The 27995-nt window shown below is 38.0% G+C and overlaps 1 protein-coding gene across 12 annotated transcripts in view; it reads right to left on the bottom strand.

Annotated features, from left to right (window-relative positions):
• RAPGEF2 (Rap guanine nucleotide exchange factor 2) overlaps positions 1 to 27995 on the bottom strand; it is a 292166-nt gene that overhangs the window by 9074 nt on the left and 255097 nt on the right. For 8 of the 12 annotated variants that reach the window (XM_039539178.1, XM_039539187.1, XM_039539181.1 and 5 more), the window contains 15 exons: positions 26234 to 26341; positions 25924 to 26127; positions 25607 to 25715; positions 24377 to 24623; positions 20036 to 20193; positions 13303 to 13543; positions 12687 to 13070; positions 9642 to 9853; positions 9414 to 9537; positions 8554 to 8577; positions 7256 to 7479; positions 6749 to 6928; positions 4123 to 4275; positions 2651 to 2725; positions 2 to 227 (listed from right to left, as the gene is read on the bottom strand). In XM_039539178.1, coding sequence (XP_039395112.1) covers positions 2 to 227; positions 2651 to 2725; positions 4123 to 4275; positions 6749 to 6928; positions 7256 to 7479; positions 8554 to 8577; positions 9414 to 9537; positions 9642 to 9853; positions 12687 to 13070; positions 13303 to 13543; positions 20036 to 20193; positions 24377 to 24623; positions 25607 to 25715; positions 25924 to 26127; positions 26234 to 26341 — 2669 coding nt within the window. The remainder of the gene's footprint in view (position 1; positions 228 to 2650; positions 2726 to 4122; positions 4276 to 6748; positions 6929 to 7255; positions 7480 to 8553; positions 8578 to 9413; positions 9538 to 9641; positions 9854 to 12686; positions 13071 to 13302; positions 13544 to 20035; positions 20194 to 24376; positions 24624 to 25606; positions 25716 to 25923; positions 26128 to 26233; positions 26342 to 27995) is intronic. The other 4 variants (XM_039539182.1, XM_039539183.1, XM_039539180.1 and 1 more) reach the window with 3 other exon arrangements.

The following is a 27995-nucleotide window of genomic DNA, read 5'->3' as shown; positions in this document are numbered from 1 at the left end:
CCCTAAGCTGTATTGATCTGGTTCAATCATGGCTCTTCTATCAATTCTCCCCACACCAAGATTAGTCTCCACAATGCTGACAGAATGCCTCTGTCTCCTCTCATCATGCAGTGACACTGGCATGGAGTCAAATGAGGAATTGCTGACAATACTAGATCTGGAAGAAATTTCGCTGTGACCAGAATCTGAAAAGTTATCCACAGTGCCACTGGGAGCCAAAGTATAACCTGCATAAGGACCAGAATAACATTAAATAGACATTCTAAATTTACAACCAAAAGACTTCTTAAAGAAAAGTTCAAATATTAGCATAGATATTCAATATCAGTACTATTGGAGCAAATACAATTATGGATACATTTAATCAAGAAGAGCAGTACTGTATGCAACAAAAATATGCAACAAGACCATCATTCAAATGGGGCTGTTTTATTTCTGAATGTAGGTTTAAAGATCAGCGGCAACATGAAATATTTGTATTTAGAAAAGTCTGATCTCTTCTTTACAAAACTACTGACAAATTTATCACTTCCTGGTGTTTTTGGATCTCTAGAATTATATTACAACATTTCCCTTTGTAGGACATAACACCCAATCTTGCAGTATTGTTTATGTCTATGTATGTTAACACAGACTAGGGAGGGCTTGGAACATAGGAACTGCCATGATGGATGAGGCCAGTGGCCTATGTAGTCCAGGATCATGTTTTCAACAGTGAGCCACGCAGGAAAGGTGCAAAATACCTTACAGTGTTACCCTCAGTCCCTAGAGAAAGTTTCCTTCTAACCCCCAATAGTTAAAGTTTGCTTTTAGTCCTGAAGTATGAAGAATTATATTCCTTCCGAACCTTAAAGTATTTGCTATAACAACAGTGGCAAATTCAAAACTGATAATAGGAAATACTTCTTCACACAGTGTGGAACTCACGTGTGGAACTCATTCCCACAGGAAGTAACTGAGGCCAAGAAAATAGCTAGAATTAAAAAGGGATTTGACATTTATTGTATAACAGAATATCCAGAGTTACAATAATTAATGATAACAGAAATTTTGGATGGGATATTAAGCCTCATACTTCAGGGTTTAAGCCAATCTCCAACAGAGATCAGGATGAAACCTATGTGGGGGAGCAGTTTATTTCATATGTACCTACTGCTGGTTTCTTAAAGGTTCCTCTGATGCTTCTGGTACTGGCCACTGAGAGAGACAGAATACTGGATCACATGGACCTTAGGCCTGATAGTATGGCAATTCCTACATTCCTATGTACCATTCATCTGACCTTCACTGTCTAATTTATCCAAACAGGTTTCCAAATGTATTTTCTGCTTATGTGAGGGGCTACAAGAGTCATTCTCTCCGAGACAAAGTCATTTACTTTAACATGCTCCCTCATTTTGTCTCCACATTTTGAACAAACAGAGTCCAGAATACTTCGGCACTGGGGCCATTTGCATGATAGCATAGAAAACAGCAGACAATTCACACTTTGCATGTAGATGACTGATCACCTCGCAAATATGGGCCTTGATTATAGCACTGCATGTGAGACTTGTCAGCTAAACCTGAGCTGGCCATCTAACCCTTTGTTTTCAGGCAATTAACATTTTCTAGGCTATGGCTACACTAGACATCTTACAGCAGTGCAGCTGCACTGATGCAAGCTCTCTAGTGCAGATGATCTAAAGCTGATGGGAGAGAGCTCTCCCATTTACTTAATTCATCTACCCCCAACATAGTGCTGTCCACACCAGTGCTTAGGTCAAGGTAACTTATGTTGCTCAAAAGGGTGGCTTACTCACATCCCTGAGCGACATAAGTTATACTGACATAAGTAGTAGTGTACACATAGTCTTAGAAAGTTTATCCTAAAAGCAGTTCTTTAGGAAGGTAAATTATTAAAATGTAATTTTGTGATGAATGCCCTATCAGCTATCAGTAATCAGTAATATTTGTATTACTGTAATGACCAGGATCCCTAGTCATTGTGAAAGGTGCTGTACAAAAAGAATTAAAAAAAGATAGGTTAGAGGCCATTCAACAACATACTTTTATATGTAAGCATGCAATTATAATTTTTAGTTTGAAAATCACCATTAAGCTTCAAAGAGATTTCAGTGGAGTTACGCAGTTCATACTAGCTGAGGATCTGTCCCTAACACTGTCAAATCTGATTAAAGTTGAGAGAGAAAACACATTAGTTCATGGTGCCACTAAATCTTGGAAATGCTTTGAAGTTTAGAACCATTTTCACGGATTGCTTTACCAAATACACAGTACTACACTTCCTCTCCATTTATCTGATCCCGATTCCTTTTTCAATAAATGCACTGGCCTTGACAGAATGTGATCAAATTCATATAAATTCACACCTTGCTAAAGTCTACAAGATAAAATTATGTTGAGATCTTACAAAGACTTGAACTAATTATCAAAGGATTTTCTGCATAAGATCCTCCTTTATCTCACCCTTAAAAAAGCTCACTTCAGCAGTGCTTTTGGATATGTAGTTGTACTTTTGAAGGACAGACCCCTCATCCCTTTTAAAAACATTAGCCAATTGCGTGTGTGATCTTTTTCCTTTTGCTTTTGCAAGCCCCACCTATCCTATAGGTCTGTGGTGCATAGTTATTCTTGTTACTGTTCTCACTTCCAAGAGAAGAGGAGGAACTGGTTAGATCCGACTGTCTGGCGCCATAATATCTCAGCTGATTGCCACTGCCACCTAACAACAGGATGAGAACAGAGTTTAGATATCCATTTGACAGACACAGGAGAGAGTGATACCCAGATGAAATGCACACAAGTTTCAATTTCTCAGCATCACAGTGCAATTTGGTGGGAGTTATTACTACAGTGAAATCTAGAACTGTCCAAGCTCTATCACAAGTCTGAGCTCTTACTGTATGGGTCTCAATTCTGACACAGATTTTTTAATACAACTTTCTTTCATGCAGCCATTAAAATTGATTTCTATGTTATTCTGAAAAGGATAGGAGGAGAAAATGACCTTGAGGTTACCTGCTATAGGAATATGTTATTCCATTTCTATAGTGACAATTTTTTTTTTAAATACAAGAAAGGCAAGTGCTTGCACTTGATCTTTTTACTCTTAATTAACAACCAGAGCCAGTACAATGAAAAAGGAAACAGGACAGAAATTCATCAGGAGTCTTAAATCATCTTCTTTAAATTCATTTGCAGTTTTGGCCAGTCACACTGGACAGTAATCTCTACCAGTATATTTTAAGATAATTTCATAGAAACTAACTCAGCCAAGAAAGCCTCATTGTGCAAAGCCATGTGTCAAACTTCCACCTTGATTCTTGGGATGACTAAGGTGTTCGCATATAGGAAATGTAATGCTTTACTGATCTGAGCCTTTAACACTCTATGGAAAATCCTGCTATTTTGCATGGGTCCCTCTCCATCCAGCACAATTGCACAGCAGGCAGCCATGATTTTAGCCTAGTAATTCCTTTAGAAATCAGCAGAGGGCTTGGTTATTATACCCAGTGATGCTCCAAGGTGCCACTATGAGCTCTGAAATTCTGCCCATGTATGCTGCCTTTGGTAGAAGGCAACTGAAGGAGACATGTGTTTCTCTGAAGTAGCAGAAAGGAGAGTTGCTTAGTGCGATGGCTACAGGATTCTCTAAACCCGTCTTCCTGCATTTTGCTAACAGGATGGCTCCTGAGGCATCCACTTGGGCACCACTACTCCACTTCCCTGTCAATCCTCATGTGGCAGCATAAGTAGGGAAAGATGTCACCCCTAGGGCATATCTAGACACACAGGTAGCGTGCAGCAAACTGTGGTGTAAATCTACAGTGCGTTAGTCTGCTGTGCACTAAATGTCCGTGTGGCCCATGCTACCACACAATGAAAGGGCATTTTGACTTATTCTGCTTTGAGACGTAAGTAGATCCGTGTGCACTAGTGAACTTTTAGTTTGGTAGCAGAGTCCACATGAACAGTTAGTGTGCTGTAGATTTACATCCCAGCTTGCTGTGCACTAATTGTTCATCTAGACAAGCCATTAGTCTCCAAGATCCCCTCACAGTTATTTCTAAAGCCTACAGGTTTCAGGAAAAGGAAGGGAAAGTGTTGCACATCTTATACCTTTCCTTGGAGAGGTCTGTGGTGATGTGGGAGGAGAAGACAACTGTGAAGATGCATTTGATATTGTGTCTTCAGCTTGTTTCTTGTGACGGTCCAAACTTCCTTCTTCAGACAATGAAAGAATTTTCTTTAAAGCTTGTGGGGAGTTAATGCCTTTAAGGAAGAATGAATGTATTAAGCTGGAAATATATACACTTGTTAATTTTACAATGCGTTATAGGGACACTGTAAAGATGAAATATTTATCTTCCTTGATTTACTAATACCCCTTTGAGTGAACACTTTTACCAAAGCAATCACTCTATATCTGACCTATCAGTTCTCATTCTCACAGGAAACCTGCACAACACTTTCAAAAGACGAGCCTGGGAGCTTAAATTCATAACTTCACTAGACACTAAAAATCATGGACTAAATCAGCCCCTCCCCGCTTTCCTTTCCTCCCTATCACTTGAAGGGTGTTAACAGGCCACTTCACCTTGAATGTTCCCTTGAAACATGTGTTAACTACTTATGCTAAACGATCTGTTCCACCTTGTATTCAGCTATGACACGCTGAGTATGGCTATGTCTACACTAGCATTTTTGTTGGTAAAACTTACGTCACACAGGGATATGCAAAAACACACTCTTGACCAACATAAGTTACAATGATGTAAGCATTGGTGTGGACAGCGCTATGTTGGTGGGAGACGCTCTCCCGACGATGTAGTTACCGCCACTCATTGGGAGTGGTTTAATTATGCTGATGGGAAACCTCTCTCTCATGGGCATAGAGTGTATACATAGACCTTACAGCGGCACAGCTGTGCCGCTCTAAGGTCTCTAGTGTAGACATAGCCTAAGTTTCCCAGACCTGAAGAAGAGCTCTGTGTAACTCAAAAGCTTGTCTCTCTCACCAACAGAAGTTGGTCCAATAAAAAAAAAAAAATTACCTCACCCACCTCATCTCTCTAATACCACTTTTAATAATCTAAAATAAAAATAATTAATTTACTCCTATTTACAGCATGCTGTTTATTTCTGTATTTTACTCAGCTTTGACAATGAAATTGAACCACTCTGTTTTAGATTCCAATTCACATCTACTTGCAAAATATTGCGTGTCTGGGTTTCCACCTGTTCATCGAAAAGATCGTCCGTAACTCGTGTTCCAGAATATTTTCTCTGCAGATCTATAACCTGGGAAATGCGTGTGATGAGTACTGGGAGATCAAAACTAGAAAAAAGGGTGGAGCTGTACACAATCCCTCAGAGATTCCAATGTTTATTGAAAGGTTACATAAAAGGACCTCAGCTGCTCTTCAGTTGCTTTGGCTATTCAAAATGGCTTAGAATATCACCAAAGAAAGTGGTGTGGAAGGTTGGGCAAGTGAACATCTGGTGGAGCAATATATTCCTAGAGTTGGCTTTCTTCCTTTCTCCTTTGAGAACTGTCTCTGCATAAACCCTATATTTTGGGAGACTAGCGGTAACAACTCCTAGAGAAGACCTAGAGAGCAAAGACTGAAGAACTGCTCTCTTGAAACAGGCATCAAGTTTGCTGATTAAAAGTGCAGATTAATCTACATGTGACAGCTCTGCAAATTTCAGGGGTGGAGTTATTTTTTCAAGCATGCTACAGAATTTGCATTTGATCTAGAGAACTGCAGTGTTGCAATCAATAATCCAGAATTATTTGATTAACACAGTTTATTTGATCCTCTAGACAGCAGAATCTACAGAACTAGACTAATACTACATTATTTCTTGTTCATTTGGTGTTCATTTTTTAAAATCCCTCTTTTGTAGCCTAAACAATAGGTATGAGAGACCCTAATAGCAAGTGGTGACAGAATAGAGCAACGTTTCTGGAAAATCACTCCCTGTATAAAGGGGATAGCTAGCGTATCCTGCTTAGAAACAAATTTGAGAATACGTTTTTAATTCAAATTACATATGAAAAATTTCAGACTATTTCAAACACTGCAACAGGATGAGCTACTTTAGCTGCCAGAGAGAGACGTGGAGAAATCAAATTATTTTTACGATATTACCATTCTCCTATTTCAATCTGTGGCATCCCAAACAGTGGAACTTTAGCACTGCAATAGAAAAAGATTTTGGGGAACGTGGTTGTGAAGGGCAAGTGTCAAATGAAAAAGTTAAAAGCTACAGCCCACATTTTCAGAAGTGATTAGTGACTGGGGGTACTCAACTTGACATACCTTGGACAGGCCTGATTTTTGGAGGGCAGATGCTCAAATACTTTTGAAAATCAGGCCCCTTTATGGTCTCTCAGATTGATCACTCAAAAACGGAGACAAGCAAAATCATTAGTGATTTGAAAATTTAAGCCCAAGGGTCTAGTGTACCAGCCAGAAGACCTATCATCACCGGATGGAAACAAGTCTACAACTGAAAAGGATAAACCAGCCAGACCCCTTTACTAGGAGTAGTTTTCTCCTGTTTATCTGCTAGGAGGAGGATTTATATATGCTGTCTAAACTGACAGAGGGATAATTGAGAGCACTAACTTGAACTAAATGTTACAATATTTCACCAGTTCAAAAATACACCCGCTTGAACTATACAAAAACATTTAAACCTTTTTAACAAAACACACCCGCCCGCTCATTTCACTTACCAAATGGTGGGAGGTCTTTCACTGGTACTTTTTTGCGAGAGGGATAGAGGGACACAGCAGGGACCTGCAATGCTTGGTTTATTTTATGCTGCTGCTGCACCTTCTGCTGAATTCCTGCCCTAGGTGCCACTGGTGATGTTTCCTGTTTCCCAGACCGTTTGTCCCCTGGATTCTTCGGTACTTTGTAATAAATGGAAGAAACAAGGAATTAACTTCTATTTCAGCAGTCTTTAAGTAAAAGGTTCAAAACTCCTGAGTTTAATTAAAAGGAGTTAAGACACAATGAAGACTGCGGTATCCATACCTATTTAAAGAGGCGAAGGGAGGGAGAGAGCTTTAATTCCTTTAAAACACATATTGTTTTTAATTATAAAATCTTTGCTGACCTTTCCACATAACAGAGCTCAGAGAACAGGCATGTAAGTGACAGGAAGATATAGCCCAGAAGTTAAGTTACATGCAGATATAAGCAGCTATTTATAATGCTTATTTCATGAAAAAGCTCACATGTGTTGGTGGCTGGCTCACACTGCAGAGACAGCGTCTGGAGGCTCTCTTCATCCATTTCCAGGTCCAAGTTAGAGAGGTACTGCTTCACTTTTCGTGCCATTTGAGCATCTTCATACAGTTTTTTGGCATTGAGAAAGGAGCTGCGACGTACCCGCTTTTTGTGTCCCCCTGTTTGTGCAACATCTAGCACTGCTGCATTTGTACTGCCCTGGCTGAGAGACCTGAAGTGAAGTGGGAAAGAGGAGAAAGATAGACTTAGTCTAGCACAGTATCACTTCATAAACTGGAAACATGCAAAAGGTTCCATGAATGTCAGTCTATGGTCAAAGCTTACATGCCTCATTCCAGTAAGTCAAACAGCTATAATAGATAGAAGATGAGGATCAAGAAATCTCTTTATTTGGTTAAAAATAATAATTTATGTATAATTAAATAAAATAAGTGCCTGGAACCTATTCTACTCCAACTAGGCAATCTCCCTTCACACATCTAGAAAAGCATTCAAGATAGCCCTCTCACAAAAGTCAGCTACTGAGAAGGTTGGAGCATTAAGAAAAGCTCATGCAGCAAGGCAACGCTGACAGACAACTGTAGCTGAGCTTCAAATTTAAATACAAATTATCTAGAAAGTATCTTCAACATAGTCTTAATCTGGGTTTATAAAGACCTCAATTTCAATAGTAATGAAGAAAAATATCTTTTTTTATGCCCTAACTTGAGTACGATGAGCTTTTTGTTAAACAAATGATCAATTAGTCAATGAGGAAATAAACGTCATGCATTTCAATTTGTGTATGTATGTATATATGGAAGCTATTTGTGGCTTCTGATTTGTTAAGAGTAAAAAATGGAGGCTGGATTTAGAGTGAAAATATAGTTAGTTGAGCTGTAAAAAACATGATACTTCAGTTTTTAACATCAGTGGATTTCATCTTCATTCATTTATCAGGCATATGTAAATTAGTTCTAAATTTTAGTTGTAGAGCTATCCCCATTCTATTTTGGAATTTCCTTTCTATTACAAGCCAGACTGGTTATATTAAAGTCAATTGTATTGGTGTGCTAAATAAACAACCCTTCCCCAAATCCCACTCAAAAATATCTGTAAATAGTTTCAAAGCTCTTGTTTTTTTGACCTCAAAAGCAAAAGCACCATTGGATTAAACTTATTGTAAGTACAAAAGGGTTAAAAGAAAAATGTCAAAGCATCAGAAAATTAAAGACAGCAAGTAGAAAAACAATGCAAATGGTCAGAAAAGAATGTTTGTCTGTGTGCGTTGTCTCCAACCACTTACCCCAAACTCCTCCATTTCTTCTTCCTGCAAGTGAGAGCCATGAAGAGTGAAGCATGGGTTTAGGAAGAGACAGAGAAAGATCACAAGCTCAGAAAGAAAAGACCAGACCTCAGGACAAGCAGTACTAGAAGCCCACAAACATTAAAATAGCCTTATCTGAGGCGCACAGTCGGATATTAAAAACTCTTCTCGTTCAAATTAAGCAAGAGTGCATTACACTATCTCTACACAAAACAAAACAGCAATCACTTCACATTCTCCAGCACCATTGATTTATGCTGAAGTTCAAATATTCCTATTTGTAGTAAACTGTGAGCAATTTAGATTGTCATATGCATCAACATTTCATACATAAACTTTCCTCTAATACAGTACAGAGTGAGATAGAATATCTTTATTCAGACTATGAATTGGTGGGATCTCATCATGGAATCAGGCAAATTGGTGGTCAGTGGAAGAATATAAAACACTGTTTCCTCCATGGTAAAATTTATAATTGCTTTCCTTTTTAAAACTGATTTTAAAATGTAGATACAGTACATAACTGTGATTACCTAAAAGTGGTGCAAGGTAGTGAATGAGACATTGTATATCTATAATGCTGTAATACAACCAGTGATACAGAAATTATACAGTCCAATCTTGTATCTGAAAACTCCCATCGACTTCTATGAGTGTTCCAGGCATAGAAAGAACAAGAGGCCCCACAGGTGGGAAGATAAAGTCTCATCTGTCATTATTTAATTTGCAATGTTTCTTTTGTTAAGGGCTATGGAGGGGCACTAGAGAATTACTTATTTTATTATTGATACTCAACTTTTTGTCTCAATCAACTGAAGCTCTGTTGAAGGCAAACCTACCTAGTCCTGAACATTACAGCAGGATCCATGTTAACAGAAGCCATTCGACCAACATGACGAATTTCTTTTGCAATCATTCTCAGCTTCTCAAAATTGACCAAGCCTTCCACTTTTGAGTCATTTCCTATATTTCATAAAAAGAAGACAAGTAAATAATAATGGTATCAGCTACTAGGCTGCAAAATCCATTTTCTGTGGAGATAAAGTACCAAGCTATTTTGCATTTACCTTCATGAAGGAATGTAAGGTCCTTTTTGATAACAGGGAAGAGAGGAATAATGGGAGGCTGTAGGTTTTGGCTGTTCAGGACATTACGATATTTTGCCATGTTCCTAGATGGATCAAACAAGTCTTGAAGATCTTGAAACAGCTTCTCATATTTGCTTGGAAGTTTTTCCCAAGTAGTGCGGAGCCTTGCAACCGGTGCCAAATTCAGGCCACTGAAAACAGTTCATTAGGGTTTGGTTTTGTTTGTCCAATTAAATACAAACTATTTAACTATTTACAAACTATGCAAATTTAATAGAAAGAAAACTGCAACACCCAAATATAAAACTATACAATTTTGTGTAGCAGAAATATCATATCCCATATCAGGCAAAGTGTTGTAGTACAGCAATATACCAATCAAGTGCAAATATTGGTAAGCAAACATTGCATTTTGAAAATGTGCATTATAAAATCTACACAATAAATCTGTTATGAAAATGCATATCTTAAAGGTATGAATTTTTATTAACTATAATGACTGATGGAATCTATACAATGCAGTATACCCAGATTGGTATCTGCCTCCACTATAGAGGAGTTGTCTGCCCTTTACCATGGAAGTTTACAATCTCTAGGTATATCTGGACTCACGGTCACTCCTGGATTCCCAGACTGTGTCAGTGACCAAAGATGCTTTTCTCCAAATCTATATCTGGTGATAGTGCTAAGACCATTTCCTTTGCCACAATCCATGTGCCATGTCACCTCCAGATGGAATTGCTGAAATAGACTCTATACTTAAGGATATTCAGGAGCTGCAGCTGGCTGAAAAACCTGTGGTCCACTCCCTTAGTGCAGTTGGCAAAAGGAGTACTTTACACCAGTGGTCCTGACTAGCTATTCACTTCTGGCTGAAAAGGAGGTATTGATATCAATCTATAAAGTCAGCTATTGTTCAAATCCTAGCTAACCGATAGGCTGCCTCTCACCCCATATTATGAAGCAGGACTTAAGCTCAGCTGAAGTGGCTGAACTAAATCCCTAGATTTAAATGCCTCAGGGGCGCTGACAGATTCCTAGCCAGGGTCTCTGATTTTGGAGAATGTTCTTCCCCTTCTAGTCTGATGGGGTTCAAATCCACTGACCTTCCAGACAAGTGGCAGAGATGATTTTTTTTTTTAAACAAAGGCTTTTGCATGGAAGGGCGATAACGATATATGCCAATAGTCTTTTTTTTGTAGCCTGTGATATTTACATTTCTATTATTATGGTGTTATCTTTTTTTATTTCTGCAACCTGAAGTATTCTGAAGAGTTTAAGTATTTCTTTAATACAGGTACTAGACATTTTCTACTTTTACATTCTGTAATTTAAAATTAGAACATAAGAACAGCCATACTGGGTCAGACCAAAGGTCCATCCAGCCCAGTATCCTGTCTACCGACAGTGGCCAATGCCAGGTACCCCAGAGGGAGTGAACCTGACAGTAAAGATCAAATGATCTCTCTCCTGCCATCCATCTCCACCCTCTGACAAACAGAGGCTAGGGACACCATTCCTTACCCATCCTGGCTAATAGCCATTAATGGACTTAACCTTCATGATTTTATCTAGTTCTCTTTTAAACCCTGTTATAGTCCTAGTCTTCACAACCTCTTCAGGCAAGGAGTTCCACAGGTTGACTGTGCGCTGTGTGAAGAAGAACTTCCGTTTATTTATTTTAAACGTGCTGCCCATTAATTTCATTTAGTGGCCCCTAGTTTTGATATTATGGGAACAAGTAAATAACTTTTCCTTATTCATTTTCTCCACACCACTCATGATTTTATATACCTCTATCATATCCCCCCTTAGTCTCCTCTTTTCCAAGCTGAAAAGTCCTAGCCTCTTTAATTTCTCCTCATATGGGACCCGTTCCAAACCCCTAATCATTTTAGTTGCCCTTTTCTGAAATTTTTCTAATGCCAGTATATCTTTTTTGAGATGAGGAGATTACTTTGGGGATTTTAAAAAAATCCTTAATCTGAGGAATTTTATAACAAAATTTCCCCCAGCTGGATTTTCTGCACATGAAATACAAACCCTTAAGAACAGACAACAGTAATACAAAAAAAACAGGAGTACTTGTGGCACCTTAGTCTTTAAGGTGCCACAAGTATTCCTGTTTTTTTTTGCGGATACAGACTAACACGGCTGCTACTCTGAAACAGTAATACAGTAACCCAAATTCAAAGAACTGCATTCTAATTACTTCTATTGCTTTCTTCAGCTCCAGATAGGGTAGATAATAGTACACTCTCCCAGTGGGAACAATTTTTCTTTTGTCAACAGTCTAAGCAGCTGATAGTACAAAACTACAATCAATAATATACCAAGACTCAATAAATGCAGGGTACTGAGCACTTTCTGTGAGGTAATGCACATCCTAACTCCCACAGGAAAGCAGGAGGTGAAGTCAAATAGCACTTCATGAGATGAACTTGGTATCTCGTAAGGATCAAGCACCAAGACAGAAAATACCACAAGCACCTGCTTTCTTATAACTGAAAATCCTTTTTAATATCCACCCTCCCCCATTACCTTTCCCATAGGCACAACCACAAGAGTAGAACAAGCGGATATGCAATCCTTTTGATATCCTTCCTCCATGCAGCTGCTGGACTTATTCTCACTCCTGGACCCTCTTAAATTTTTTATTTTTTTCTAAGTTTGACTATCTCTAACTTTGCCATCCATCTCAAAATTCTCTTTCCTCCCATGCCACACAACTTCTGTATTCCCTAATTCCTCTAGTTTCAGTTTTTATCAAGCTGGTCGAGTTCCAAGGATTAGTTCAACAAACATTTTAATATCAGGATGCAAGATTCTCGGGAGAAAAAAATCTTTTCCTATCTTTTTTAGGAGTGTCCAAAGCTGATGGTAATAGTATTAGTCAGCTCCCTTTCTGTCTAATGCAAATTTCTATTCAGTTTGAAGTATTACTCCTGAGTAATCTGAACTGAATTCACGGTAAAAAAAAAAAAAAAAAAAAAATCACCACCACACAAACCTTCTCTTATTTACCTGATAATTGCAAACATGGAGTTGAAGTTCTTGCATTCCCTGCAGTGCAGTGCTATCTTAATGAAGTGTTTAATGATCTTCATTCTTTTTAGCTGGTTGGTTTCTCTTAGAATCTCAGATGCTACCCAAAATGTTTCTTGGTTTATCACTTCTTCAAACTTTTTCAAGTTAGCACAACTGGTTTTAGATTTGAGTTTAAACAGGTCATCTATGTACTCTGTGGGTTCAATGTTACGAAACAGCTCAAAGTTTCGCATGGAGAGCTGAGCAGCCATCTCAACAGTACTGAGCTGCAGTAGGGAAATTTGACTTTCCCGCAGTAACTCCTGAGCATCTTCATCTGAACACAATGTTTCTGTCTCCATGTTGTTTTTCAGATAATACCTATAAAAATCAAATAGCAGAAGAAAATTGATAGCTAAGTTCATCATATAGTAGAGAAAAGTTACAGACTGAAATTATGTATATGTATATATATGTATATGCTCTAACTAGCTTAGAATAGTAACCTGAAGTTGAAATATTTCTGGGGAGAAAACAGACTGTCACAAGTTTGCAGATACTCATATGCATTAGAATTCTTTTTAAAGTGACATAATATAAACTAAAGTCTCACCTGCCACTTAGCTGTATCCTATCAGCAAGCTTGGATAGCTGATCTGGAAGCCTCCTTTGCTTGATTACACCCTCTGGAGTGACAGAGACTTCACACAAAGAATACGCATCAGGAGTAGCAGTTACAGCAAACTCTCTAATTGCCTGAATGACCACTTCCTTTGCTGTTGTGTCCTTACTAATCATAATATAACGACTTTGCTGGTCTGCCTTGAAAACCCTTAGAACTTGGTCTGGTAAGTCTGAAGAAGAAAAAAGAAAAACCACAAATGCAGGTCAAAGAACAATAAAAGTGATGACACCACAGGAGTATATCTGCACAGTTACTTCTGACAACAGGTTCACTGTGTTTTCATTCTTCTCCCCTTTCCTCTCCTGAAATTTTTTACAGGGCATAGTTCCTAACTGATATGCATCTGGTGGGTCTAACCTGAATTTAGACCCGAAAACTTCATCTACAAGAGACCATCTGAAACCTACTAATATGGCAGAAAGTCCCAGGCTTAAGGACTCACTTATGGAACCTTTAAAATATTAGAGGAGTGAGACCTGCATAAGATTTTGTGGATGTAGAAGATTGATTTGGATCCACTACAAAGGATAAGACTTGCAGCTTGGAAGTCTGGGTTTCTCTGGTCTATAAAACGGAACTGCTCCCAGTCTGGATTATATGCCGCTTTTAAATAGATTCTGCTCCCAATCCTAAATCCTCGACTCCTATACTGAGAGCCCAAACAGTGTGTTTGTTTTGTTGCCTTAGAGAGTTTTGGATTTCTGCAAAAAGTGAAAGTGTTAGTGCTGAGTTTTCCTCCCCACTACCCAAAAAATGGAACCTCTTACAGGCCAACAGAGCAGCACCTGCAAGGAAGTGGATAGTTAAGGAATGGGTACTCACCTTATGCAGAAACTGGAGTTCGAGATGTGTATTCCTATGGGCTCTCTAGTTCAGATGTACTTTGACTGGAGTACTGCCCATTTGGCCTGCACATGCACTCTACACATCCTCATACTCTGCACTGAGTATATATAGGCCTGCACTGGTAAACTGCCATTAGTTCCTTTTCCACTGCTATGACTCATAGAAGAAACTTGGAAGAAGAGGGGAAGGAGGGTGGTAGAGGAACACTCAAAGGTACACACCTCAAAGAACTTAAATTACTGCACAAGGTGAATAATCTCTTTCTTCTTCAAGTGGTGTTCCTATGGGTGCTCTACTTCATAACAAAAGGAGGAAGCTTCAGAGTCAAGTCCAATACTGAAGACAAGACTGCTTTCCCAAGGACAACAGGTAGAGGAATAAACCATCATGCGGTTGATGGAAAATATATGTAGTGGAGACAAAGTTGCAGCTTTGCAGATCTTAACAATGGGAACGTTTTTGAGTAATGCCACAATGGTAGAGAGAGACCTTGTGGAATGGGTTAATACCTACGATAACAAAAAAGAATACATCCAGAAATCCATCTGAAAAGTGCTTGGGTGGAGATTGTGGACCCTTTGGTCCTCTCAGCAATTGATACAACAGTCTTGGAAATTTTCTAAATGGTCTGCTTCTGTCCAAATAAAAGACCCTCATCCTCCTGATGTGCAGGGTATGGAAGGCGGCATCCTTTGTCAAGGTGTTTCTGATCCTTATCATAAGGTGTGAATTTTATGTGCTACTGTTCATTCACTGCTTCCACTGCCAGACAGTTGGACGCAGGACGTGAAAATAAAAATTCAGGGCTCTTGGCTAGTATGTAATATTCTTTTATCAGCATAATTGCATGTTGGTGGTATCACTGCCAGAGTTTGCCAGATAATTTTGTTAGGGTCTAGTAGGGACTCATTAATTTGCAAGCCAACATTAGCTGAAAGTGACAACTAAAGAATAACCAGGAGCTTGACTGCGACTCTCTGATAACCTCTAAAGGGACTGGTAAAGAGTCTGCAATACATTTAATTGTTTGAAATCATCAGCTAGAGAAAGTGGAGGCAGCATAACTGCCTCATCTGAAAGACATTCATTTGCAGAGAATCATCCTTATCTGCTCCGGCCTCCTGCTCTTCAAGGGATTCCTGTACTTGAGGTAATGGAGCAGGGATAGATAAAGTAGGAGAATGTCTCTTTCTGTGGTCCCCACTTGAAAAACTAGGGACTCGTGAGAATTGTTGTCGACCTGCAGTCCAAGGATCTCAGTATGGCCACTGAGGGGGTCAATAAAGCATGGGAGGTGGCATCCAATGATGCTAGAACCAGTGCACAGGGGTGTGGGTTCATCCTGAATGTAACTCTTCTCTCTCCCCAAAACAGTCAGTAGGGAAGTAGAGGAATCATGCACTGAGATTTGGGTGGCTGAAGAGAACTCCTCCTCATGTAAAGGAGGAGCTCTGCCACTCTGAGGGTACTGGACAATCAAATGTCACTCTCGCGATTGACAGATGTTTGGTACCCACTAGCAGGGGGGACGCCGGCTCATCTTAAACTAAGACGACCCTGGAGCGTCAGGCGGGCTGGTGGAGGGAAAGGTTCTAATCAATACAGAGGGCATAGACTACTTTAGTAACTCTTATCTGATGGAAGTAGATGATACTGATGAAGACAGGCTGGGAGGAGCAGAGATAATACAAGAAGTGCAGTAACTAGAGTTCTTCAAGATGTATATCCATATGGGTGTACCACTTAATGTGTGCTTACACCCCATGCAGTACCCAGAAATGGGATATCAGGTCTCTAACGCAATTTTACTTTGAGGATCCCAAGGCTTTCGCAAAGCAGACCCCTTATGAGGAGAATGAGTCCTCTTCTGTTAGTCTTCCCTGAGTCCTCCAAGGATATCTCCCGAATATGCATAGGTGGCTGTGCAGATGTTAATGGGGCACTATGCTCACTCACAGGCTGATGTCTGGGGCAGGGGAGCGGTGGTTGAAAGGCATGGGGGAGGCGGGGGTGAGAGGGGTTTCCTGGCCTGGATTTGAGGCCGTCTGGAGACAATACTTCATCATTAAGTGTTTAAGTTTTATTTTCTGATTCTTCCTGGCTCTGCTTTTAAAAGCTGAGTGGATGATACACTTATGAGGGAATGTGTGTGTCCCCCAAGCAGCGAACAAACCGGGAAAGCCCATCACTGACAGAGATAGCTTCCCAGCAAATGAGGCAACATTTGAAACCTGGATATCCTGGCATACTCTGGGACAATGGGGATCTTGAACGAAACCCGCCTCCCCTACAAAATCAAGAAAAGGAAAGAAAATCTAAGACTAAGGACAGGATTTGAATAGTAAAGTGAGCACACTAGCACTCTGTCTCAGGCCAAGGCAGCTGAGAAGACACGGAGGGCTGTTTCCCCATGCAGCCTTATCTGTCTTTGGCGCAGGGCATGAGGACGCAATGGTGCAAGTGTGGGCCAAACAGGCAGTACTACCAAAAATCTCTGATCAAAGGTGTTTGGGGTATAAGCACATGTGCAGTGAGAGATCGAACTCAAAGAAGAACTGGCCAGTTACATATGGAAACAGATTTGCATGGACAGTTGTACTAATACGAATGCAACTTGCGCCTAATCTTTTTTAAAAAATCATCCCCTATCTCTTACAGTATTAAATATATAAAACCAATCAACATACATAACATTTATGAATTGAGACCTGCAACTTCATTAATTTTTCATGCCAGTGTTTTATAATTAGGAATTAAATACATTCAATCAAGGGAAATAGGAATAAATCATTCAGCACCCAAATATTTATAAGGTATTGTTTAAATAGCTGATAATACAATGGTTGTACTGGGATTTTATTACTTTTTAAAAAAAGTAAGAAAGAGATATCTCCAAACTAAAACCTTGGATTTGAATATCACTATAAACTTGGTGGGAGATTGAATCTGGAGATGAATTCACATTTTATCATTCTGGCAATTTCCAGTCAAAATAGAATATAAAAAGCAAAGCTGTAGAAAATCTTGCAGCTCTTTGCCACTGGACTTACTATAAGGGCACAATAATCCTGTCCCCCACGGTATTTTTCATGATAAAGGTAAGCACTTCCACTCTAATCTTTTAACTGACTGGGGAAGTTAATATATTTTTCAGAGGTAAATAAGCTTTCATATTTGTGTGCGTGTCATGGATTTAAATTCCTGATCTGTTTTTCATCAAAGTAAGAGGAGGGGCAATTTCTATTCTTATTCCGAAGGACATAAAGGTCATATGAACAACATGAAAACAGAAAGCAAAAGAGAAGTCTCCTGGATCTACTGCCAAGATTAATACTTAAATAGACTGATACTGATAAACCAACTGCTAGACAAAAACATTTCCTTTGAAGAAAAGGAATCTTATTTGGCAGCAATTCAGAGAAAAGGGAATTTACTATTAGACCTGAATGTGCACTACATGTATATTTTGTAAAAAACAACCCTACAAAAACAAGTGTATTCATCAACAGAAATGTCAAGATAAAAACAAATATTACAGAATGTTTTCCCATTATTGCATGATGTTACCAAACTAGTCAATTTAGGGAACACGAGAATTCTTCTCTCTCATACATGGCTTGTTTTATATAGTGATATACTATAATCACTACTGGGATGTGCACATTTATTCACTGTTTTGTAACTTGAAGAACAGCAACGAAAAAATATTAAAACTGATTACCTCATAATTTACATATTCATTAGGCTAAATTTAGGCCAATTCAGTCATTTCCTTGAATTTCATATCCCAACTACAATGAATCAGTAATGCCTTTATGTAACCATATTTCTAAGCCTATTTTTAAAAATGATTAATGTATGATAATCAAAACAGAGCACTTCGTCACTATGCCAAATATTCAGGTATCCTAGACCTAGACAAATTGCAAGCTCACTCCACCGGACTTCTCACTGTTTTTGTGGCTACAGAGTAACATGGCTACCCCTCTGATACTTGTTTCTCTGGAGAGTGAGGGTCCAATATGCTTTGCACATTACTAATACAGCTCTTCCTTCTGTGAACAGAGGTTCCTTCAGAAGAAGGCTTTCAGGGACAGAGCATGTTTCTGTAATTTCTGGGTTGCTCTGCCATCTTGGGCAGGAGAAGCAGTCAAACCCTGAAGGAATGCCTCAGAGATTCGTCACTGCGGGAGAAGAAATGTCTCAAATAATGTCCAACCCGGAGTGAATGAAGGACACACACACACTCTCACACACACACTCCCGCCAAAGACCTGGACCACCGCCAGCTCAGTAAAAAAAATTAAAAAGGCGCCTAAGGCGCGGGGCCCGATTCCGGGGAATCGGTCTAAAGCCGGCCCTGACTGAGGGCCTTCCAACCTTTTGGAAGTTACCTAAGACTTTACAAGCCAACAGTCTGTAACATCACTGCTAAAAATCAGATCCAAGAACTTTTCAATTATATTTTGTGTGTGTATATGACTTCCGTGACCATTTTAACTCTCTCCTCTTTCTTTTCTCTTATAAATAAACCTTTAAATAGCAGATACTAAAGGATTGCCAATAGCATGATTATTAGATAAGATCTGAGTTATATATTGACCTATGTGGCTGATCTGTGGGGATTAGAAGGACCCTTTATTTGATTAAATTAGTTTTAAATAACCACTCATCATAAAGTCTAGTGTCTAAGTAGTGAAATGAATACTGGAATGCCTAAGGAGATTGCATTTCTGACTTCTTGTTAACTAGTGTGGTGAGACAGAAGTTTACTTTTATACTGGATTGGTATATCTAATGGAAGAATAAGCACCACTTTGGGGTGAGTCTGTCCTATTCTTCAGCAGTTTGTACTAAACCTGGTATCCTCAGCTGTGACCCACTGAGGCATGGTGACACTTTTTGTTTTCCCAAAAGTCACTGAGGTGCTGCTATAAAGCATTATTCCACTGTTCAAGTCACATTTATCATATCTAAGACAAAAGCCTATGAAAATACTTACTTTCTTTTTTACACTTTCCTTAGCTCTTCACATAGCTGAAGCAGTTTTAAGAATTGCGCTAGCTTCCATTTCACTGCTTGAAATTTATTTGATATCTATGAGCCACATACTATTACTACTACGATTACGGTGATGCCTATAGTCTGGGAGACAAAAGATTCATTGTGCTAGGTGCTACACATACACACGGTAAGAGAGAGACAGTTTCCCAGAGAGTTTATAATCTAAAGAGACAAGGCAGAGCAAGATTGGGAGATTGTCCCCAATTTAAAGATGAGGAAGTGAGGCAGAGAGATACGAAATGACTTGCCCAAGAAAGTCTGTGTCAGAAACAGGAATTGAACCATAAATCTCTGGAATCCCAATGCTAACTTCAAGACCATCTTTCCTCTTTAATGAATTTATTATAGTCTACTTTAGTATATGGTTTGTGTGTGATATTTTAGCTTACTGCAGCCTTGTACAAATTACTGCCTACCGGCTATGTTTGTGTAGCTAGAAGACAAATTAGAATACCATGTACCTGAAGTTTACACTGGTAAAAATATATATATACACACACACACTGGTAAATTATATATAGAGACAATACATTCCTCATAGAACAAAAATATAAACATATTTGCCTGGAGTTAAAATAAACTGGAGCAATGACACAAGAAAGAACTGTATATTAATACAATACATGATCAGTCTATAGGTTAAAACATATGTAAATATAAATTGATGGGTAGATCCAGAACAACAAGTACCTAAACGTAAAGCGTGACTAGAGGAAAATTAGAGGTAAGAGTAAAAATAATTGATGCTCACCTGGAGTACTATTGAAATCTAAGATGCGGTGATGTGACTGCAATAAATCTGGATTACTGGATGACAGGGTTCCACTGACAGGTAAAGCAGGAGGAATGTGTTTGGTCTGCCTCAATCCTACAATGCTGTCATCCTGCGACTGGCCAATTCCAATGTCACTGTGCCAAGGAGTAATGAGAAAATAAGAAATTTCAAAACTTAAATATTCAAAGCTTTAGTTATGGCTACAGTATTTGCCATTTAAAAATTAACGGTCCTCAAAAAGAAGTAGCTATCTTATAGTTTCCGCTATGGTACATTTAGCCATAGTATCCAAGTGCTATATAACAATAAAATTAGATCTGCTTACCAATAACCAATGAGGATTCTGCTCTTTGCCCTTCCTACTTCTGGGAAAATGGCTAGTTTTGTTATCTCAGCACTTTATTCAGGGTGGGGAAGATTTATTAACAAGGAGTACCATGCAGTGCACTTTTGAAACTAATCAGACTTTGGCTCAGTCTAATCTTCTCTTGTAACTTATTCCAAAAAAGATCCCCTCATCCCAGAACAATATTTCTCCAGCTCTTAAGCACTTTATTTTTTGTGAACTGCATTATTCCAGAAGAGCACAACAGTGTTAACAGGTCATAGATGGAGAGATATCATCTAATGATGGGTACTATTGATGGCTTTGAGTGCAGGAAGATGATCTTAATTGGCAATGGAAACAAATTGGAAGCACTGGAGGGTGTAGAAGCCAGGGTAATGTGCTCTTGATGAGGAGCCAAGCTCTTGAGTTTACATACAGGGATGTAGCTGAGAACTTCAAATACAACATTTTTGTGGGCAAACTTTGAATGTTTAATGACAACTGTTTCAGCAGATGGAAATATTTTTAAAATTTAACAACCAAAGGCCAAGGTTTTCAATAGTGAATGCCTAACATTAGACTCCTAAATAAATAAGTCAGAACTGCTGGATGCCCAATACACCTTTGAAAATTAGGCCACTAAATTAAAGTACCTCCGGCACTCATTTTTTAAAATCTTGGCCAATTCATCAACAGTCAAACAGAAAATCTACATGGATACCATAGGAAGCATTTGACTCTTATCTATTACTTACATTTTCATTTAGAGTTGCCATAGCACATTTAGCCATGTCATTTTGTGCTCAAGTACAAGTGTTTTGCCCAGTGCACGCAAGCCCCACTTTCTTATGGCCAAATCAGTATTTTGATGAGAGACCTCCACACAAAGCCTAGAGTGCTGTGAAAAGTGGTGATAGTAGTTCAGTAGATAACACTCTTTCCTCTAAACCACCACTCAACAATATTTGGTAGGTTATCATCACACATCTGTGGTGCTGGATGTGCTGTCTTCTTTCAAGTGCAAAACCCAAGAACACAATCACTTCTGGTGATAACTTCCCGCAGTATTTTTCATAAGAGTCGAGGTGTTAACATCAATGTTTTGGCTACATTCATGCTGAGGTAATGACACTTTGCCTGACTAAATGCCTCTTGCAGTTTCAATGAGATACTGCATTTATTTTTACTTCCTGTCAAACTGTTTAGTTTTACTGTATAATGTTAAACAGATACTGTATTCCATACCAGATATGGCTTCTCTTTGGTGGCCGTTGTTCTTAACTATGGTATTGTCAGGATTAAATAGGTAATATTTCTAAAGAGTCTCATATGAAAGGTTATATATGAGCAAAAATATTCACTTACTTTCTTATATAGAGCCTAAACTGATTTTTTTTTAAACTACATCAAAACTTCTGAGATTTGAACTGTTATAAACAGTAAGTAAAAACCAGGAAAATCACACTTAAAAATGGCAATATTGCAAGATCCTGGGTGCCACAACAACATACTTTCCTCACTGTTGTGCAAAGTATTTTATTTGGGTGTGGTATTGGGAAGGAGGCTTGAAGGGAAAAAGCAAATGGATTCCCATTACTTTATATATTCCTTTATTTTGCACTGAGATACTATTAATATAACAAGACACAGCAATTAGAAGAGTGCACATTTCTTGCTTGGATAGCAAAGAAGATAAAGAGGTCTTTAAATATATACCTTCCTACCTTTAAATAGTAATTTACCATTTAATTAACATAGGCAAATGAAATGCTTCAGTCCTTTTTATTTGTGGTTTTCAAAATTAGCAAATGAAAATTCTTTAAGTGCCCAATGACAGTGAAATGCTGTTACTTATGAAGATATCTAAACTAGAGGCTTCAGGAAGTGGAGAATATACATGCTGGAAAGGCTATACCTACCCAACCCTATGTGGAGATCACACATTAACAAAGAATTGAAATGTCAGTGGGTTTTGGGAACATACATCGCTAAACATAACACAGGGATTAAGGCTAGCAAAGGGGAAAGGATTTTAGATCAACTGTGTTGTTTTTCTGACTCTTACCCAAACAGTCCCCTACACAGGAATTAGCAAAGCGCAAGGAGGAAGAAAAAAAATGGAGAAAGAAAAAATAAGTGACAGACTAAGAGAAATGAATTTGATGCAATCAGTAAGATTAATAGAGAACAGTACAAACTCCAGCGAATGATGTGTCTGGTTCATCAGAGAACTAAGGGGCACAAATATGCAAGAATGGTTATATAGAGAATGAGAAATAGTTAAGAATCGGATAATATTAAATGAGGCTCTTTTTATAAGGATTTACACATTCCATTTCATCCACAGGAATCAGAGATGCTAATTTCTACTGTAAATCTTATTTTAACACAGGGACTGGAAGGGTGAACACAATAAAAGACCATGAACTAAATCATTGCAAAAGATTAAAACCAAGCATTACTTCAACAGCACACATTGCTTTTAAAATATCTGAAACCTTAATTTCAGTGGCCTACCTCCATTTTCAAGACAAATTCATTTTAAAATTATACACTATTTGCATTTTATAATTTATGTTTATTTATAAAGCAAATAATTTTGTTCTCTCTTCCCTTGCTGCCAATAGCATCTTCACTAATTACATAGTGTTTGTTAGATTTTAATACCTAAACATCATTTGAGGCAGTTCTGGTCTCAGTTATTACTACTGAAGTAAAAAAATCTGAGCCCCAATTATCCTCTCCATTACTGTGGGCAGAAGCACAGCCTTCTTATGGGATACAGAAGAGAAAAGAGGTTCTACAATAGGAAGTACTGGTTCCACTGGATCATCTATTCAACTGGGACCCCACAAAAGCTCCTTGGCTGGAGATGTGGAGGGTTGGTGTTTCATTGTTCTCATCTTCCTACTCCCTATCTTCAAGTGTCACCATTAGGCTCCCCAGACTTCTACTGAGAAAAATTGGAAGAAACTCCCATAAAACAATGTCCAACTCATTCCTCAATTGGTCAAACACACAGTTGTTTATCAGCACAATACATTCCTTCTATCTAGAGTCTAAACACACCATTTCTAAAAGGCCTCATGTCAGCCTATGGCAAGAGAGTCTGGGGGACCAAATTTAGTCTTTGTGTAATCATGTCCAGCTCCACTGAAGTACCTGGGTTGAAAATTTGGTTTGGGGATGGTAATTTGGTCTCTCACATGGAAGTGTGCAGATCACATTAGGCCAATGGGTTGGAGAAATCCACAACTTTTACAGCTGCTATGAGTCAACTGCAAACACAATTTGTTTGCCCACCTATTCTCTCTAAAAACAAATTTAGCTCCATAAGATACTGCCTTGTTAATATTCAACTTAGCAGAAAATTCTAACTGATGTAAAACAATTTTTCAAACCTGCAGTGCACTGATGAGAACAGAAACTTAACATCACCATTCCTGATGCCAGCATGTGTAATAGCTGCGAATATTGATAGGAGAATTGTACCTTCTCAACCCTGGGTTTGCCCACAACTGTGAAACTCCATTCCACCAAACCTCAGACCAAATCTGCTACGTTGCAAGCAAGATGTTTGCCACATTTTTGCAACTGCTTTTCCTGAGAGTAACTCAGGAAGTAACTCAATGTGGCTAAGGAGACAGAAGAAAAGGAGTACATAGAAGAAATATCAAGCACACACCACAACAGTGTTTAGGAGGAAGGGATGGAGAACAGTCATATAAGCTTGTATGCTTATATAGTATTAGCATTCTGATACCTAAGGTGATGGGGACATACAGAAAATGGGCAGGTAGTTTTCCAAAAGGAAGAGTAACCAACCCAAATATCTTAGTAAAGCGGGCACAGTTCATAGCGAAAAGAACCACCTACATTTTGCAAATTTAACATTTTTGTCTCAACAGATCTATATCCTTCTATATCAAAAGTTCCAACAATTCAACAATTTTTAAAAAACATTTTAGAAGAGATTAAGAAATGCTCACTTGTATGGTTTCTGAGGCAGGATACTGATTCGAGTTTTGTCAAGTATCTTCTTTAGTTTGTTTCTCCCTCCAACAGTGTTGGCTTTACTTTTCTTGTTTACTTTTTCTAGTCCTATCACCTGCTCCACATCAACAGCAAGATCTGGGATGGAGTAACGACTGGCCTTTTTAATATCACCAATTTTAGGTAGATGGGGAGCACCATTTCTTTTATCCTCTGACAATCTTGTTAGAAGTTCTTTAAAAACTGCACAGGAAGAAAAATGATAAACAGTGTATTTTAAAATAAAAAGAAAAATATAAAACACCTTGCCAATCTACTGTTAAACATTATAGAAAAGTCTGTTCAGCAAATTCTATCAATAATTTAAAAAACAGACTTAATTTTAATGTAAAAATGTTTACATACTCATTTTAAAAATCTGAAACGAATATCTATCCTCTGTCATAATAAAATAGAAGCATACAAGTAAAGGAGCCTGGTCCTACAAGGGCTTACTGCTGGGTATAGTGCTGAATCCCAAAAATAGTCCTATTGAAATCAATGCACTCAGTCGTAAGGATCAGACTCTAAATTATTAATTTCTGATGGAAGTGAGAGATGATATCCATGTACCACTAGACGGTAGATGTTTGCGACTGGGATTTGCAAGTGGGGGAAATGAGTGAGGTACGCTCAACTGGCTAGACTGCATTTACTTTGGGTGAGGACTGAAAGAATGTGAGCCAAGCCAAATACAAAAAGAGAAGGAAAAGACAAATGAAATGAAGACAGATCATCTAAGTTCCAAGAGAGGTCCATATCCAGAGCAATGTTTATGTATATACATATGTTAGGAGGTCAGTTTAGAGGATTACAATGGTTCCTGATGGCCTTAAAAACTCAGAAAGTGAGAGTATAACCTCTTCATATGTGAGATAATTTGCATTTTTTACAACTGTAATGTAAATTAATCTAAAAATTAGTTGTGTTTTCTCTCAGCAATTTCCACTAAAGATAATTTTTTTTTTAAATTGTGTTATAAAATGCTTTGGGGACCTAAAAATCTTTTTGTGGTCTTCCCATCCCTAACTCAAATGCTTTAATTACTATTTTTTCTTTCTTTGTTATAAATTACTTCCACAAATTATGTGTAGATAACACTCAAACAAAACTAAAAACTTAATCTGAAAGATTGAATATAGGATTACTAGAGTAAAACAAAAAGTAAAAGATGCACTCAAACCTACCAAATAAGTTGGTTTTCACAGTGATAGATAAATGAGTATTATTTCTAAGAATTTCCATGGCTTTTGACAGCTGAATGTTTTCAAAGTTTTGACCATTCACCTCCAGTATCTAAAAAAATGTAAAGACGACAATTTACTATTTTTATTTAATGACAAACAGAAACATGAGAATCTCTGGCTCAATGTACAAAGATGTATGCAGCAAGTTACATTGTAGCTCTATAGACAGCACTCATGGGGAAAAAAAGGAATAAAATAGCTCAATCAAAGACATTGAAATTTCAAGTATACACTTAATAAACGTTAAAATTATGTACCTGGTCACCACGTTTCAAGCCTGCTTCTGTGGCTTTGCTACCTAAATCCACACTGTCAACAAAGATTCCAAATCCCTTTTCTGACCCTCCCAGCAAGATAAAAGGCAAAGGAGCTTCTCGAGATGGCTTTGTTAATGTTATCAATCTTCGTTTAGCTTTAGCAGCACATGCAATATTTAATAGCCTCAGATGTCCACCCATTTTCTGCAAGGGGGGAAAAAAGTAACATAATAATGACATATATATACACAATAGCCTGAATACTTCTCCTTCCCAAATTCTTTTCCTTTCAAAACCCCATTATTCTTACCTCTCTTTCCAAATTGTTCTCAAATTCCTCTAGAAATCGAGTCATAGCAGGATCTCCTTCAAAATCATTGAAGTGATTGTTCACCCACAATAATACTACCCGTGTAACCTGTAAGTCAATTAATAATATAAAACTTTATCCTGGTACACACTCAGAGAACAATTCTATTTCTAAAGCTTTTAAACAGGTTATTTTCCAGTTTCCATGTATTTTAGTTGTGAAAACTGAAAATTTTGCTCAAGGCCAACTCCACTTGAGCAAAAGTGGAGCAGGTCACCAAGGAGACGTAAAATGAGTAAAGACATAAAACTGTGCTTGGAAAGTTCACAGTTGTTCAAAACGTTAAATGTTGGTTACATCAAACTTGTCAGAGGGTAGAAAATTTAAGTCTGCATTTACTTAGTTCACTGCAATTCATGACAAGTATACAAACGAGAATTGGTGCTAAAGCCTTTCTATGTATGTGTTGTTGTGGCAGTGGTTTATCAATGCGCTATAAATTTCTTTCATTTTAAGAGAATGGTAACTTCCATAAGGAAGGAATTACTCTATTTTAAATCATTCAGTATTTTATTCTCTAGCCTTTAGACAAAAAAGCCAATTAACTTCATAAGGAGTTTTGTAAGAGTGTGTAAAATAGGTCTTTACAAAAGGCAGAAGAGATAAATTAGCTTTACTAGTGAATTAATTTATTCTTAATTGTCATCTTTGCAACAGGGGCTGGGTTGCTTTCTTACTTTATCTTTCCGACTTCCCATATTTTAAAACTACAATTTAAGACTATACTACAGAAAAGACTCCTTTATGGCAGCACCACAATAGCTAAACATGTCAGGAATTCAAGTACAATACAACTACCTGTAAACTTTTACTCTAGCCTGCAACTTGACCTATGAAGTTTCAGTCAGCAACATTTTTCCCCATTGATTTAAAACCAGATTTGGTTCAATCAACGTATTTTATGTTCTTAAAATGCAAAACAGTAACCCAAAATGATGACACTATTACTTCTGCCATGTTGGCAAAGTGAGTTACTGAAAAAAAAAACTACTAAGCATCACCAATAGCCGCTTTTCATTAAAAAAAAACTTGTGTAGATTTTAATCATGTGAAGACAATACAACTGCCACTTGCATGTACTCACACAATACCAAAGCCACATTTGTGTCAATGATCTGAGATTAAAGCATCTACAAATAGGCCTTGACATGAATTGGAGCTGTATGGTCTATTGTGTTAAGGACTCTCAGAGTCCTCAAGTAGATTCCTACTTATCTACAAAAGCAAGCAAATTTACCATAATAGCTCAAATTCATAACACTGAGACTAATTAACTATTTTAGCCTAACTATTTTAGGGGTTCTAACAATGAGATAATTGCACATGTGTGCTGCAGTTCCTAAGCAAACGATGTTGGATAAGGACAGGATGGTAACCTTAGCAATCCACAGCCATGCTTTTCAGATTTATTTTTAAAACAAGTAACACTTACAGCTGGGTTAAATCTTTTAGAAATTTTATGGACATATAATTCACTGTTTTAACTGAACAAAACTTGGCATTTCTATGTTGTAAATACAAGTAGCCACAGATACTAAGGTTTATTTTTTTTATTTGAAAACTATTGTACAAAAGCACAAAAGAAACTGCTTTACAAGATCTTTTAGAACACTAATCTAAATTTTAGTGGCAGAGTCGGAGAGAGAAGGAGGATCTGTTGAGCTGAATATTTCACAGCTTTCCTTTCTGACACTGAAGTATA

The sequence above is a fragment of the Mauremys reevesii genome, linkage group 5, assembly GCF_016161935.1.
Source record: "Mauremys reevesii isolate NIE-2019 linkage group 5, ASM1616193v1, whole genome shotgun sequence".
NCBI lineage: Eukaryota > Metazoa > Chordata > Testudines > Geoemydidae > Mauremys > Mauremys reevesii.
The sequence above is the reverse complement of the archived record's forward strand: the minus strand, read 5'-3'. Positions and strand labels throughout refer to the sequence as shown.